The 17,304-nt window shown below is 41.6% G+C and overlaps 1 protein-coding gene across 1 annotated transcript in view; it reads right to left on the bottom strand.

The window, feature by feature from the left end:
• The window catches only part of LOC117506004 (methyltransferase-like protein 27), a 65,208-nt gene that overhangs the window by 9,416 nt on the left and 38,488 nt on the right, over positions 1 to 17,304 (bottom strand). The window contains exon 3 of the mRNA XM_034165547.1: positions 17,135 to 17,227. Coding sequence (XP_034021438.1) covers positions 17,135 to 17,227 — 93 coding nt within the window. The remainder of the gene's footprint in view (positions 1 to 17,134; positions 17,228 to 17,304) is intronic.

The raw sequence follows: 17,304 nt of genomic DNA, 5'->3' as shown, positions 1-17,304 counted from the left end.
CACCCGCTTTGAGAGCCCCACCCCCACCACCTCTACAGAATACAGACACACCGCGGCCACTCAACCCCCCTCCCCCCCACCTGTTGTCACATCAGCTCAGGTACAGAAAGCCTTGAGGAGCGTCTGCCCCTGGAAGGCTGCCGGGCCAGACAATGTACCAGGACACGACCTCAGAGTATGTGCTAATGAGCTGGCTGATGTTCTCACCTCCATCTTCAACCTTTCCCTCAGGCAATGCATCGTCCTGAGATGCTACAAGACCACCACCATCGTCCCCCTCCCCAGGAAGTCTGAATGACTTCTGGCCAGTAGCTCTCACTTCAATCATTATGAAGTGCTTCAAGAGAGTGATACTGTCCCACATTCATAACAGCATCCCTGACACCACCGATCCACTGCAGTACACCTACAGGCACAACCGGTCTACATCAGATGCCATCGCCGCCGCCCTTCACATCTCATCACATCTGTGCTGCTCCACAGCCTGTCCAGTGGATTTTTATTTTTATTTTATTTTTTAGCACTGTTGTTGTGCGTTACCTGTGCTGCTCCACAGCCTGTCTAGTGGATTTTTATTTTTATTTTATTTTATTTTTTAGCACTGTTGTCGTGCGTTACCTGTGCTGCTCCACAGCCTGTCCAGTGGATTTTTATTTTTATTTTATTTTATTTTTTAGCACTGTTGTTGTGCGTTACCTGTGCTGCTCCACAGCCTGTCTAGTGGATTTTTATTTTTATTTTATTTTATTTTTAGCACTGTTGTCGTGCGTTACCTGTGCTGCTCCACAGCCTGTCCAGTGGATTTTTATTTTTATTTTATTTTATTTTTTAGCACTGTTGTCGTGCGTTACCTGTGCTGCTCCACAGCCTGTCTAGTGGATTTTTATTTTATTTTAGCACTGTTGTCGTGCGTTACCTGTGCTGCTCCACAGCCTGTCTAGTGGATTTTTATTTTGTTTTAGCACTGTTGTCGTGCGTTGCCTGTGCTGCTCCACAGCCTGTCTAGTGGATTTTATTTTATTTTAGCACTGTTGTCGTGCGTTACCTGTGCTGCTCCACAGCCTGTCTAGTGGATTTTTATTTTGTTTTAGCACTGTTGTCGTGCGTTGCCTGTGCTGCTCCACAGCCTGTCTAGTGGATTTTTATTTTATTTTAGCACTGTTGTCGTGCGTTACCTGTGCTGCTCCACAGCCTGTCTAGTGGATTTTTATTTTGTTTTAGCACTGTTGTCGTGCGTTGCCTGTGCTGCTCCACAGCCTGTCCAGTGGATTTTTATTTTTATTTTATTTTTAGCACTGTTGTCGTGCGTTACCTGTGCTGCTCCACAGCCTGTCTAGTGGATTTTTATTTTGTTTTAGCACTGTTGTCGTGCGTTGCCTGTGCTGCTCCACAGCCTGTCTAGTGGATTTTTATTTTATTTTAGCACTGTTGTCGTGCGTTACCTGTGCTGCTCCACAGCCTGTCTAGTGGATTTTATTTTGTTTTAGCACTGTTGTCGTGCGTTGCCTGTGCTGCTCCACAGCCTGTCTAGTGGATTTTTATTTTGTTTTAGCACTGTTGTCGTGCGTTGCCTGTGCTGCTCCACAGCCTGTCTAGTGGATTTTTATTTTTATTTTATTTTATTTTTTAGCACTGTTGTTGTGCGTTACCTGTGCTGCTCCACAGCCTGTCTAGTGGATTTTTATTTTTATTTTATTTATTTTTTTTTAGCACTGTTGTCGTGCGTTACCTGTGCTGCTCCACAGCCTGTCCAGTGGATTTTTATTTTTATTTTATTTATTTTTTAGCACTGTTGTCGTGCGTTACCTGTGCTGCTCCACAGCCTGTCTAGTGGATTTTTATTTTATTTTAGCACTGTTGTCGTGCGTTGCCTGTGCTGCTCCACAGCCTGTCTAGTGGATTTTTATTTTATTTTAGCACTGTTGTCGTGCGTTACCTGTGCTGCTCCACAGCCTGTCTAGTGGATTTTTATTTTGTTTTAGCACTGTTGTCGTGCGTTGCCTGTGCTGCTCCACAGCCTGTCCAGTGGATTTTTATTTTTATTTTATTTTATTTTTTAGCACTGTTGTTGTGCGTTACCTGTGCTGCTCCACAGCCTGTCTAGTGGATTTTATTTTATTTTAGCACTGTTGTCATGCGTTACCTGTGCTGCTCCACAGCCTGTCTAGTGGATTTTTATTTTGTTTTAGCACTGTTGTCGTGCGTTGCCTGTGCTGCTCCACAGCCTGTCTAGTGGATTTTTATTTTATTTTAGCACTGTTGTCGTGCGTTACCTGTGCTGCTCCACAGCCTGTCTAGTGGATTTTTATTTTATTTTAGCACTGTTGTCGTGCGTTACCTGTGCTGCTCCACAGCCTGTCTAGTGGATTTTTATTTTGTTTTAGCACTGTTGTCGTGCGTTGCCTGTGCTGCTCCACAGCCTGTCTAGTGGATTTTTATTTTGTTTTAGCACTGTTGTCGTGCGTTGCCTGTGCTGCTCCACAGCCTGTCTAGTGGATTTTTATTTTATTTTAGCACTGTTGTCGTGCGTTACCTGTGCTGCTCCACAGCCTGTCTAGTGGATTTTTATTTTATTTTAGCACTGTTGTCGTGCGTTACCTGTGCTGCTCCACAGCCTGTCTAGTGGATTTTTATTTTGTTTTAGCACTGTTGTCGTGCGTTGCCTGTGCTGCTCCACAGCCTGTCCAGTGGATTTTGATTTTGATTTTATTTTTTTTGGCACTGTTGTCGTGTGTTACCTGTGCTGCTCCACAGCCTGTCTAGTGGATTTTTATTTTATTTTTTACCACTGTTGTCGTGTGTTACCTGTGCTGCTCCGCAGCCTGTCCAGTGGATTTTTATTTTATTATTTTATTTTATTTATTTATTTATTTATTTTTTTTATCACTGTTGTCGTGCGTTACCTGTGCTGCTCCACAGCCTGTCCAGTGGATTTTTATTTATTTTTTTATCACTGTTGTCGTGCGTTACCTGTGCTGCTCCACAGCCTGTCCAGTGGATTTTTATTTTATTTTTTACCACTGTTGTCGTGCGTTACCTGTGCTGCTCCACAGCCTGTCCAGTGGATTTTGATTTTGATTTTATTTTTTTGGGCGCTGTTGTCGTGCGTTACCTGTGCTGCCCCACAGCCTGTCCAGTGGATTTTTATTTAGCGCTGTTGTCGTGCGTTACCTGTGCTGCTCCACAGCCTGTCTAGTGGATTTTTATTTTGTTTTAGCACTGTTGTCGTGCATTGCCTGTGCTGCTCCACAGCCTGTCCAGTGGATTTTTATTTTTATTTTATTTTATTTTTTAGCACTGTTGTTGTGCGTTACCTGTGCTGCTCCACAGCCTGTCCAGTGGATTTTTATTTTGTTTTAGCACTGTTGTTGTGCATTACCTGTGCTGCTCCACAGCCTGTCTAGTGGATTTTTATTTTGTTTTAGCACTGTTGTCGTGCGTTGCCTGTGCTGCTCCACAGCCTGTCTAGTGGATTTTTATTTTGTTTTAGCACTGTTGTTGTGCGTTACCTGTGCTGCTCCACAGCCTGTCTAGTGGATTTTTATTTTGTTTTAGCACTGTTGTTGTGCGTTACCTGTGCTGCTCCACAGCCTGTCCAGTGGATTTTTATTTTGTTTTAGCACTGTTGTCGTGCGTTGCCTGTGCTGCTCCACAGCCTGTCTAGTGGATTTTTATTTTGTTTTAGCACTGTTGTCGTGCGTTACCTGTGCTGCTCCACAGCCTGTCTAGTGGATTTTTATTTTGTTTTAGCACTGTTGTTGTGCGTTACCTGTGCTGCTCCACAGCCTGTCTAGTGGATTTCTATTTTGTTTTAGCACTGTTGTCGTGCGTTACCTGTGCTGCTCCACAGCCTGTCTAGTGGATTTTTATTTTGTTTTAGCACTGTTGTCGTGCGTTGCCTGTGCTGCTCCACAGCCTGTCCAGTGGATTTTTATTTTTATTTTATTTTATTTTTTAGCACTGTTGTTGTGCGTTACCTGTGCTGCTCCACAGCCTGTCTAGTGGATTTTTATTTTATTTTAGCACTGTTGTCGTGCGTTACCTGTGCTGCTCCACAGCCTGTCTAGTGGATTTTTATTTTGTTTTAGCACTGTTGTCGTGCGTTGCCTGTGCTGCTCCACAGCCTGTCCAGTGGATTTTTATTTTTATTTTATTTTTTAGCACTGTTGTTGTGCGTTACCTGTGCTGCTCCACAGCCTGTCTAGTGGATTTTTATTTTATTTTAGCACTGTTGTCGTGCGTTACCTGTGCTGCTCCACAGCCTGTCTAGTGTCGGATTCCCTGTTTGGGAATCCGCTAGCTTAGCGTAGCTACTAGCTCTTAGCCGTTTTAGCATGGCGGCTTCTCCTGTCTCTCCCGTACTTTTCTGCTCTGGGTGTGAAATGTTTAGTTATTCCTCGGCCTCTTTTAGCAGTAACGGTACATGTAATAAGTGCAGCTTATTCGTAGCTTTGGAGGCCAGGCTGGGCGAATTGGAGGCTCGGCTCCGCACCGTGGAAAATTCTACAGCTAGCCAGGCCCCTGTAGTCGGTGCGGACCAAGGTAGCTTAGCCGCCGTTAGTTCCCCCCTGGCAGACCCCGTGCAGTCGGGAAGGCAGGCTGACTGGGTGACTGTGAGGAGGAAGCGTAGCCCTAAACAGAAGCCCCGTGTACACCGTCAACCCGTTCACATCTCTAACCGTTTTTCCCCACTCGACGATACACTCGCCGAGGATCAAACTCTGGTTATTGGCGACTCTGTTTTGAGAAATGTGAAGTTAGCGACACCAGCAACCATTGTCAATTGTCTTCCGGGGGCCAGAGCAGGCGACATCGAAGGACATTTGAAATTGCTGGCTAAGGCTAAGCGTAAATTTGGTAAGATTGTAATTCACGTCGGCAGTAATGACACTCGGTTACGCCAATCGGAGGTCACTAAAATTAACATTGAATCGGTGTGTAACTTTGCAAAAACAATGTCGGACTCTGTTGTTTTCTCTGGGCCCCTCCCCAATCAGACCGGGAGTGACATGTTTAGCCGCATGTTCTCCTTGAATTGCTGGCTGTCTGAGTGGTGTCCAAAAAAATGAGGTGGGCTTCATTGATAATTGGCAAAGCTTCTGGGGAAAACCTGGTCTTGTTAGGAGAGACGGCATCCATCCCACTTTAGAGGGAGCAGCTCTCATTTCTAGAAATCTGGCCAATTTTTTGGGATCCTCCAAACTGTGACTGTCTAGCGTTGGGACCAGGAGGCAGAGCTGTGGTCTTATACACCTCTCTGCAGCTTCTCTCCCCCTGCCATCCCCCTATTACCCCATCCCCGTAGAGACGGTGCCTGCTCCCAGACCACCAATAACTAGCAAAAATCTATTTAAGCATAAAAATTCAAAAAGAAAAAATAATATAGCACCTTCAATTGCACCACAGACTAAAACAGTTAAATGTGGTCTATTAAACATTAGGTCTCTTTCTTCTAAGTCCCTGTTGGTAAATGATATAATAATTGATCAACGTATTGATTTATTCTGCCTAACAGAAACTTGGTTACAGCAGGATGAATATGTTAGTTTAAATGAGTCAACACCCCCGAGTCACACTAACTGTCAGAATGCTCGTAGCACGGGCCGGGGCGGAGGATTAGCAGCAATCTTCCATTCCAGCTTATTAATTAATCAAAAACCTAGACAGAGCTTTAATTCATTTGAAAGCTTGTCTCTTAGTCTTGTCCATCCAAATTGGAAGTCCCAAAAACCAGTTTTATTTGTTATTATCTATCGTCCACCTGGTCGTTACTGTGAGTTTCTCTGTGAATTTTCAGACCTTTTGTCTGACTTAGTGCTTAGCTCAGATAAGATAATTATAGTGGGCGATTTTAACATCCACACAGATGCTGAGAATGACAGCCTCAACACTGCATTTAATCTATTATTAGACTCTATCGGCTTTGCTCAAAAAGTAAATGAGTCCACCCACCACTTTAATCATATTTTAGATCTTGTTCTGACTTATGGTATGGAAATAGAAGACTTAACAGTATTCCCTGAAAACTCCCTTTTGTCTGATCATTTTTTAATAACATTTACATTTACCCTGATGGACTACCCTGCAGTGGGGAATAAGTTTCATTACACTAGAAGTCTTTCAGAAAGCGCTGTAACTAGGTTTAAGGATATGATTCCTTCTTTATGTTCTCTAATGTCATATACCAACACAGAGCAGAGTAGCTACCTAAACTCTGTAAGGGAGTTAGAGTATCTTGTCAATAGTTTTACATCCTCATTGAAGACAACTTTGGATGCTGTAGCTCCTCTGAAAAAGAGAGCTTTAAATCAGAAGTGTCTGACTCCGTGGTATAACTCACAAACTCGTAGCTTAAAGCAGATAACCCGTAAGTTGGAGAGGAAATGGCGTCTCACTAATTTAGAAGATCTTCACTTAGCCTGGAAAAAGAGTTTGTTGCTCTATAAGAAAGCCCTTCGTGAAGCTAGGACATCTTTCTACTCATCACTAATTGAAGAAAATAAGAACAACCCCAGGTTTCTTTTCAGCACTGTAGCCAGGCTGACAAAGAGTCAGAGCTCTATTGAGCTGAGTATTCCATTAACTTTAACTAGTAATGACTTCATGACTTTCTTTGCTAACAAAATTTTGACTATTAGAGAAAAAATTACTCATAACCATCCCAAAGATGTATCGTTATCTTTGGCTGCTTTCAGTGATGCCGGTATTTGGTTAGACTCTTTCTCTCCGATTGTTCTGTCTGAGTTATTTTCATTAGTTACTTCATCCAAACCATCAACATGCTTATTAGACCCCATTCCTGCCAGGCTGCTCAAGGAAGTCCTACCATTATTTAATGCTTCAATCTTAAATATGATCAATCTATCTTTGTTAGTTGGTTATGTACCACAGGCTTTTAAGGTGGCAGTAATTAAACCATTACTTAAAAAGCCATCACTTGACCCAGCTATCTTAGCTAATTATAGGCCAATCTCCAACCTTCCTTTTCTCTCAAAGATTCTTGAGAGGGTAGTTGTAAAACAGCTAACTGATCACCTGCAGAGGAATGGTCTATTTGAAGAGTTTCAGTCAGGTTTTAGAATTCATCATAGTACAGAAACAGCATTAGTGAAGGTTACAAATGATCTTCTTATGGCTTCGGACAGTGGACTTATCTCTGTGCTTGTTCTGTTGGACCTCAGTGCTGCTTTTGATACTGTTGACCATAAAATTTATTACAGAGATTAGAGCATGTCATAGGTATTAAAGGCATTGCGCTGCGGTGGTTTGAATCATATTTGTCTAATAGATTACAGTTTGTTCATGTAAATGGGGAATCTTCTTCACAGACTAAAGTTAATTATGGAGTTCCACAAGGTTCTGTGCTAGGACCAATTTTATTCACTTTATACATGCTTCCCTTGGGCAGTATTATTAGACGGTATTGCTTAAATTTTCATTGTTACGCAGATGATACCCAGCTTTATCTATCCATGAAGCCAGAGGATACGCACCAATTAGCTAAACTGCAGGATTGTCTTACAGACATAAAGACATGGATGACCTCTAATTTCCTGCTTTTAAACTCAGATAAAACTGAAGTTATTGTACTTGGCCCCACAAATCTTAGAAGCATGGTGTCTAACCAGATCGTTACTCTGGATGGCATTTCCCTGATCTCTAGTAATACTGTGAGAAATCTTGGAGTTATTTTTGATCAGGATATGTCATTCAAAGCGCATATTAAACAAATATGTAGGACTGCCTTTTTGCATTTACGCAATATCTCTAAAATCAGAAAGGTCTTGTCTCAGAGTGATGCTGAAAAACTAATTCATGCATTTGTTTCCTCTAGGCTGGACTATTGTAATTCATTATTATCAGGTTGTCCTAAAAGTTCCCTAAAAAGCCTTCAGTTGGTTCAGAATGCTGCGGCTAGAGTACTGACGGGGACTAGCAGGAGAGAGCATATCTCACCCGTGTTGGCCTCCCTTCATTGGCTTCCTGTTAATGCTAGAATAGAATTTAAAATTCTTCTTCTTACTTATAAGGTTTTGAATAATCAGGTCCCATCTTATCTTAGGGACCTCATAGTACCATATTACCCCATTAGAGCGCTTCGCTCTCAGACTGCGGGCTTACTTGTAGTTCCTAGGGTTTGTAAGAGTAGAATGGGAGGCAGAGCCTTCAGCTTTCAGGCTCCTCTCCTGTGGAACCAGCTCCCAATTCAGATCAGGGAGACAGATACCCTCTCTACTTTTAAGATTAGGCTTAAAACTTTCCTTTTCGCTAAGGCTTATAGTTAGGGCTGGATCGGGTGACCCTGGACCATCCCTTGGTTATGTTGCTTTAGACGTAGACTGTGTTTCATAATTATTGTATGGCCTTGCCTTGCAATGTGGAGCGCCTTGGGGCAACTGTTTGTTGTGATTTGGCGCTATACAAGAAAAAAGTTGAGTTGATTGATCTCCCTCTCCCATCTGGAAAATAAAGACTCCTACATTAGGATGCTTTTTATCGACTACAGCTCCGCCTTCAGCACGGTCGTCCCCCACAAACTCACCCACAAACTGTTAGCCCTCGGACTTCACCCCTCCCTCTGTGACTGGCTTCTCAACTTCCTGACTGGCAGGCCACAGTCTGTCAGGATCGGGAGAAGGACGTCAGCCACCATCACTACCAACATGGGGACCCCACAGGGCTGTGTCCTCAGCCCCATCCTCTACACCCTGTTCACCCACCACTGTGTCGCTTCCCACCCCAACAACACCATCATCAAGTTTGCCGATGACACCGCCGTGATAGGACGCATCACTGGCGGAGACGAGGTGGCCTACAGGAGGGAGGTGGACAGTCTGGTGAGGTGGTGTGGAGACAACAACCTCACCCTCAACATAGACAAGACCAAGGAGATGATAATGGACATGAGGAAGGAGAAGAGGCCTCGCCAGCCGCTGTTCATCTGCGGTCTTGAGGTGGAGAGGGTGAGGAACTTCAAGTACCTGGGGGTACACATCAGCGATGACCTCACCTGGACATTCACCACCACACAGGTGGTGAAGAAGGCTCAGCAGCGGCTGTATTTCCTGAGGAGCAACCCAAGATCCTCAGCAACTTCTACAGCTGCATCATCAAGTCAGTCCTGACCACCTTATCAGCTAACTTTTATTAGCGTTGGCAGGCTAACTAGCTTACTAACGCTTTCGTTTTTATTTTTTTTTATTTTTATTTTATTTTAGCACCGTTGTCGTGCGTTGCCTGTGCTGCTTCATGGCCTGTTTGGTGCCTTGATTGGGGCACTCCTTCTGCTGAATCACCTTTGGATTATTTGCACATTATTTACTTTGTGTGTTTTGGGAATCCGCTAGCTTAGCGTAGCTACTAGCTCTTAGCCGATTTAGCATGGCAGCTTCTCCTGTCTCTCCCGCACTTTTCTGCTCTGGGTGTGAAATGTTTAGTTATTCCTCGGCCTCCTTTAGCAGTAACGGTACTTGTAATAAGTGCAGCTTATTCGTAGCTTTGGAGGCCAGGCTGGGCGAAGTGGAGGCTCGGCTCCGCACCGTGGAAAATTCTACAGCTAGCCAGGCCCCTGTAGTCGGTGCGGACCAAGGTAGCTTAGCCGCCGTTAGTTCCCCCCTGGCAGATCCCGTGCAGTCGGGAAAGCAGGCTGACTGGGTGACTGTGAGGAGGAAGCGTAGCCCTAAACAGAAGCCCCGTGTACACCGTCAACCCGTTCACATCTCTAACCGTTTTTCCCCACTCGACGACACACCCGCCGAGGATCAAACTCTGGTTATTGGCGACTCTGTTTTGAGAAATGTGAAGTTAGCGACACCAGCAACCATTGTCAATTGTCTTCCGGGGGCCAGAGCAGGCAACATCGAAGGACATTTGAAAATTGCTGGCTAAGGCTAAGCGTAAATTTGGTAAGATTGTAATTCACGTCGGCAGTAATGACACTCGGTTACGCCAATCGGAGGTCACTAAAATTAACATTAAATCGGTGTGTAACTTTGCAAAAACAATGTCGGGCTCTGTTGTTTTCTCTGGGCCCCTCCCCAATCAGACCGGGAGTGACATGTTTAGCCGCATGTTCTCCTTGAATTGCTGGCTGTCTGAGTGGTGTCCAAGAAATGAGGTGGGCTTCATTGATAATTGGCAAAGCTTCTGGGGAAAACCTGGTCTTGTTAGGAGAGACAGCATCCATCCCACTTTAGAGGGAGCAGCTCTCATTTCTAGAAATCTGGCCAATTTTTTGGGATCCTCCAAACTGTGACTGTCTAGCGTTGGGACCAGGAGGCAGAGCTGTGGTCTTATACACCTCTCTGCAGCTTCTCTCCCCCTGCCATCCCCTCATTACCCCATCCCCGTAGAGACGGTGCCTGCTCCCAGACCACCAATAACTAGCAAAAATCTATTTAAGCATAAAAATTCAAAAAGAAAAAATAATATAGCACCTTCAATTGCACCACAGACTAAAACAGTTAAATGTGGTCTATTAAACATTAGGTCTCTTTCTTCTAAGTCCCTGTTGGTAAATGATATAATAATTGATCAACGTATTGATTTATTCTGCCTAACAGAAACTTGGTTACAGCAGGATGAATATGTTAGTTTAAATGAGTCAACACCCCCGAGTCACACTAACTGTCAGAATGCTCGTAGCACGGGCCGAGGAGGAGGATTAGCAGCAATCTTCCATTCCAGCTTATTAATTAATCAAAACCTAGACAGAGCTTTAATTCATTTGAAAGCTTGTCTCTTAGTCTTGTCCATCCAAATTGGAAGTCCCAAAAACCAGTTTTATTTGTTATTATCTATCGTCCACCTGGTCGTTACTGTGAGTTTCTCTGTGAATTTTCAGACCTTTTGTCTGACTTAGTGCTTAGCTCAGATAAGATAATTATAGTGGGCGATTTTAACATCCACACAGATGCTGAGAATGACAGCCTCAACACTGCATTTAATCTATTATTAGACTCTATCGGCTTTGCTCAAAAAGTAAATGAGTCCACCCACCACTTTAATCATATTTTAGATCTTGTTCTGACTTATGGTATGGAAATAGAAGACTTAACAGTATTCCCTGAAAACTCCCTTCTGTCTGATCATTTTTTAATAACATTTACATTTACCCTGATGGACTACCCTGCAGTGGGGAATAAGTTTCATTACACTAGAAGTCTTTCAGAAAGCGCTGTAACTAGGTTTAAGGATATGATTCCTTCTTTATGTTCTCTAATGTCATATACCAACACAGAGCAGAGTAGCTACCTAAACTCTGTAAGGGAGCTAGAGTATCTCGTCAATAGTTTTACATCCTCATTGAAGACAACTTTGGATGCTGTAGCTCCTCTGAAAAAGAGAGCTTTAAATCAGAAGTGTCTGACTCCGTGGTATAACTCACAAACTCGTAGCTTAAAGCAGATAACCTGTAAGTTGGAGAGGAAATGGCGTCTCACTAATTTAGAAGATCTTCACTTAGCCTGGAAAAAGAGTTTGTTGCTCTATAAGAAAGCCCTCCGTGAAGCTAGGACATCTTTCTACTCATCACTAATTGAAGAAAATAAGAACAACCCCAGGTTTCTTTTCAGCACTGTAGCCAGGCTGACAAAGAGTCAGAGCTCTATTGAGCTGAGTATTCCATTAACTTTAACTAGTGATGACTTCATGACTTTCTTTGCTAACAAAATTTTGACTATTAGAGAAAAAATTACTCATAACCATCCCAAAGATGTATCGTTATCTTGGCTGCTTTCAGTGATGCCGGTATTTGGTTAGACTCTTTCTCTCCGATTGTTCTGCCTGAGTTATTTTCATTAGTTACTTCATCCAAACCATCAACATGCTTATTAGACCCCATTCCTGCCAGGCTGCTCAAGGAAGTCCTACCATTATTTAATGCTTCAATCTTAAATATGATCAATCTATCTTTGTTAGTTGGTTATGTACCACAGGCCTTTAAGGTGGCAGTAATTAAACCATTACTTAAAAAGCCATCACTTGACCCAGCTATCTTAGCTAATTATAGGCCAATCTCCAACCTTCCTTTTCTCTCAAAGATTCTTGAGAGGGTAGTTGTAAAACAGCTAACTGATCACCTGCAGAGGAATGGTCTATTTGAAGAGTTTCAGTCAGGTTTTAGAATTCATCATAGTACAGAAACAGCATTAGTGAAGGTTACAAATGATCTTCTTATGGCTTCGGACAGTGGACTTATCTCTGTGCTTGTTCTGTTGGACCTCAGTGCTGCTTTTGATACTGTTGACCATAAAATTTTATTACAGAGATTAGAGCATGTCATAGGTATTAAAGGCATTGCGCTGCGGTGGTTTGAATCATATTTGTCTAATAGATTACAGTTTGTTCATGTAAATGGGGAATCTTCTTCACAGACTAAAGTTAATTATGGAGTTCCACAAGGTTCTGTGCTAGGACCAATTTTATTCACTTTATACATGCTTCCCTTGGGCAGTATTATTAGACGGTATTGCTTAAATTTTCATTGTTACGCAGATGATACCCAGCTTTATCTATCCATGAAGCCAGAGGATACACACCAATTAGCTAAACTGCAGGATTGTCTTACAGACATAAAGACATGGATGACCTCTAATTTCCTGCTTTTAAACTCAGATAAAACTGAAGTTATTGTACTTGGCCCCACAAATCTTAGAAGCATGGTGTCTAACCAGATCGTTACTCTGGATGGCATTTCCCTGATCTCTAGTAATACTGTGAGAAATCTTGGAGTTATTTTTGATCAGGATATGTCATTCAAAGCGCATATTAAACAAATATGTAGGACTGCCTTTTTGCATTTATGCAATATTTCTAAAATCAGAAAGGTCTTGTCTCAGAGTGATGCTGAAAAACTAATTCATGCATTTATTTCCTCTAGGCTGGACTATTGTAATTCATTATTATCAGGTTGTCCTAAAAGTTCCCTAAAAAGCCTTCAGTTGGTTCAGAATGCTGCAGCTAGAGTACTGACGGGGACTAGCAGGAGAAAGCATATCTCACCCGTGTTGGCCTCTCTTCATTGGCTTCCTGTTAATTCTAGAATAGAATTTAAAATTCTTCTTCTTACTTATAAGGTTTTGAATAATCAGGTCCCATCTTATCTTAGGGACCTCGTAGTACCATATTACCCCATTAGAGCGCTTCGCTCTCGGACTGCAGGCTTACTTGTAGTTCCTAGGGTTTGTAAGAGTAGAATGGGAGGCAGAGCCTTCAGCTTTCAGGCTCCTCTCCTGTGGAACCAGCTCCCAATTCAGATCAGGGAGACAGATACCCTCTCTACTTTTAAGATTAGGCTTAAAACTTTCCTTTTCACTAAGGCTTATAGTTAGGGCTGGATCGGGTGACCCTGGACCATCCCTTGGTTATGTTGCTTTAGACGTAGACTGTGGGGGGTTCCCATGATGCACTGTTTCTTTCTCTTTTTGCTCTGTATGCATCACTCTGCATTTAATCATTAGTGATCGATCTCTGCCCCCCTTCTCGGCATGTCTTTTTCCTGGTTCTTTCCCTCAGCCCCAACCAGTCTCAGCAGAAGACTGCCCCTCCCTGAGCCTGGTTCTGCTGGAGGTTTCTTCCTGTTAAAAGGGAGTTTTTCCTTCCCACTGTAGCCAAGTGCTTGCTCATAGGGGGTCGTTTTGACCGTTGGGGTTTTTCATGGTTATTGTATGGCCTTGCCTTGCAATATGGAGCGCCTTAGGGCAACTGTTTGTTGTGATTTGGCGCTATATAAGAAAAAAGTTGATTGATTGATATCGTGTACACATCGTGTACACATGTACATATCGTCTACATGTACATATCGTGTACACATGTACATATAGATATCGTGTACACATGTACATATCGTGTACACATCGTGTACACATGTACATATCGTCTACATGTACATATCGTGTACACATGTACATATCGTGTACATGTGTACACGATATCTACATGTACACATCGTGTACATGTAGATATCGTGTACACATCATGTACACATCATGTACACATATACATATCGTGTACACATTGTGTACATGTACATATCGTGTACACATCGTGTACATGTACACATCATGTACACATCGTGTACATGTACACATTGAACCATCCCTTAGTTATGCTGCTATAGACGTAGACTGCTGGGGGGTTCCCATGATGCACTGTTTCTTTCTCTTTTTGCTCTGTATGCACCACTCTGCATTTAATCATTAGTGATTGATCTCTGCTCCCCTCCACAGCATGTCTTTTTACTGGTTCTCTCCCTCAGCCCCAACCAGTCCCAGCAGAAGACTGCCCCTCCCTGAGCCTGGTTCTGCTGGAGGTTTCTTCCTGTTAAAAGGGAGTTTTTCCTTCCCACTGTAGCCAAGTGCTTGCTCACAGGGGGTCGTTTTGACCGTTGGGGTTTTACATAATTATTGTATGGCCTTGCCTTACAATATAAAGCGCCTTGGGGCAACTGTTTGTTGTGATTTGGCGCTATATAAAAAAATTGATTGATTGATTGATTGTGTACACATCGTGTACATATTGTGTACACATCGTGTACATATCGTGTACATATCATGTACATATCGTGTATACATCATGTACATATTGTGTACACATCGTGTACATATCGTGTACATATCGTGTACATATCGTGTACACATCATGTACATATCGTGTACATATCATGTACATATCGTGTATACATCATGTACATATTGTGTACACATCGTGTACATATCGTGTACATATCGTGTACATATCGTGTACACATCATGTACATATCGTGTACATATCATGTACATATCGTGTATACATCATGTACATATCGTGTACACATCGTGTACATATCGTGTACATATCATGTACATATCGTGTATACATCATGTACATATCGTGTATACATCATGTACATATCGTGTACATATCGTGTACATATCGTGTACACATCATGTACATATCGTGTATACATCATGTAGATATTGTGTACACATCGTGTACATATTGTGTATACATCATGTACATACTGTGTACATATCGTGTACATATCGTGTACATATCGTGTACATATCGTGTACATATCGTGTACACATCGTGTACATATTGTGTACATATCGTGTACATATCATGTACATATTGTGTACACATCGTGTACATATCGTGTACATATCGTGTACATATTGTGTACATATCGTGTACATATTGTGTACACATCGTGTACATATTGTGTACATATCGTGTACATATCGTGTACATATTGTGTACACATCGTGTACATATCGTGTACATATCGTGTACACATCATGTAGGCCATTACACAAGTATATTTTATATTTCCCTTCTTACAGTGTATATTTCTTTTTATTACATTATTACATTTTTATGACATTGCTTGTTATATTCTATTGTTCTTACCAGCATGTTTATTTGATGTTATTTCATTTTCCCCCCACTTATATTTAGATATTTTATACTTAGTTATTTATATGTATATTTGGGCATCCAGTGTGGGAAGGAAAGTAAGAATTTCATTGCACAGAGAAACATGTTTGTTTACTGTGCATATGACAATAAAAGCTTTGAATCATTGAAGGTCGGGTTTATAAGACCGTGGCAAGACCATCAGTGATGTATGGGGTTGAGATATGAGCAGTGGACTTTCAAATCGGTCAGAATAAGAACTGAGAGAACCTGAGGAGCAGAGGTGTCAAGTAATGAAGTACAAATACTTCGTTACTGTACTTAAGTACACTTTTTAGGTATCTATACTTTACTCCATTACTTATTTTTCTGCCTACTTCTGACTTCTACTCACTTTCTCACATAAGTATCTGTACTTTCTTGTCCTTACATTTTTAAATACATAAATACATAATACATAAATACATTTTACATTTTTTTAAAACAAACAGCCTCGTTACTTTTGGCTTCAGTTTAATGTTTATATATATATATATTTCACGTCATGTGCGCCTGTAATCAACTTTTCTGCAGCGCGGCTTTGCTTTGAACCGTGAACCAATCGAAGCAGTGGTTCGCAGATTGAAGCAATGCTTCGACCTATTGCTTCGTTTATTCTTTCTTTCTTTCGCTTAATTTTCCCCCGCTAAAACCCTAAAGAGCATACTTCTGTGAGTATTATTTACCTTTTCTATGTTAAACCGACCTGTTATGGTCTTCTGAAACAGTTGATAGATGTATTTTATAACTTAAAAACGGGAGCGACGCTAACGCGTTAGCATGTCTATGGCATTTTCAATGTTAAAAGTTAGCATTAAGCAGCTCTCGTCACGTTCGGGTGCATTTGTTTTCAAATTGTAATATTTCTTAAATTTATTTTTGTTTATATATCAATAATCGAATGATTATTATATACAATTTTAGAGAAAGAGGCAAAAAGAACCTGAATAGAAACACAACAGAAAATATAAAAGCAACTAACAATGAACATACATAAATAAATACATACATAAATAAGTGTTTCCTGTGAACACCTAGTGACTCTTACTCCTCCACTTCATCCCTGTCTTATTTAATGACAATTTGTTTCAGTCAAACCATATTTTCAGTTTGTTAATTTCTTCAGTGATTTCCTCCAGAACTATCTGCCAAACTAGAAAACTGCTGCATCCTAGTAAGAACAGAATACTACTGGAATGAATCTGAATAAGGAAAGTTGTGGGGGTTTTTTTTCCTTCACTAAATGGATGCTGCACTCACTCCAGTTTATTGTCTGGAATAGTCCCAGATTGCATTTCAGAGCTTCTAGAATTGAAACATTTTCGTGCAGGTGGTGTTGGGGGGTAATTTTGGGTTTTGGGTCTTGAGCCACATGTAGAACAAATCAGGTTTAAATTAAGTTTTCAATTCATATAGTGGCATCTACCTTTTTTTTTTTTTTTTTTTTTAAAGGTTACTTTATACTTTTATACTTTAAGTAGGTTTTGGAGCACATACTTTTTCACTTTTACTTGAGTAAAGAAGTCAAGTTGATACTTCAACTTTTACCAGAGTGTTTTTAAACTGCAGTATCTATACTTCTACTTAAGTAACAAATGTGTGTACTTTTGACACCACTGCTGAGGAGTAACAAAAGTAGGAGAGATATCTGAGAAAGTATCAGGAAAGTACGCTGACGTGGTCTGGACGTGTTTCTTACCCGGGGTGGCGGCTTTGCAGAGCTCCCTGACCACACTGACAGGTACAAACCCAACACCCAAAGCTCCGACGATTATAACGATATCATACGTATCTGAAAGCAGGAGAGGAGCAGCACAAAAAGAAAGAGAAAAAACATAAATGATGGGAGGATGAGTGGGAAGTTCAATA

Source organism: Thalassophryne amazonica, unplaced genomic scaffold (assembly GCF_902500255.1).
Source record: "Thalassophryne amazonica unplaced genomic scaffold, fThaAma1.1, whole genome shotgun sequence".
NCBI lineage: Eukaryota > Metazoa > Chordata > Actinopteri > Batrachoidiformes > Batrachoididae > Thalassophryne > Thalassophryne amazonica.
This window is presented reverse-complemented; position numbering and strand designations above follow the sequence as displayed.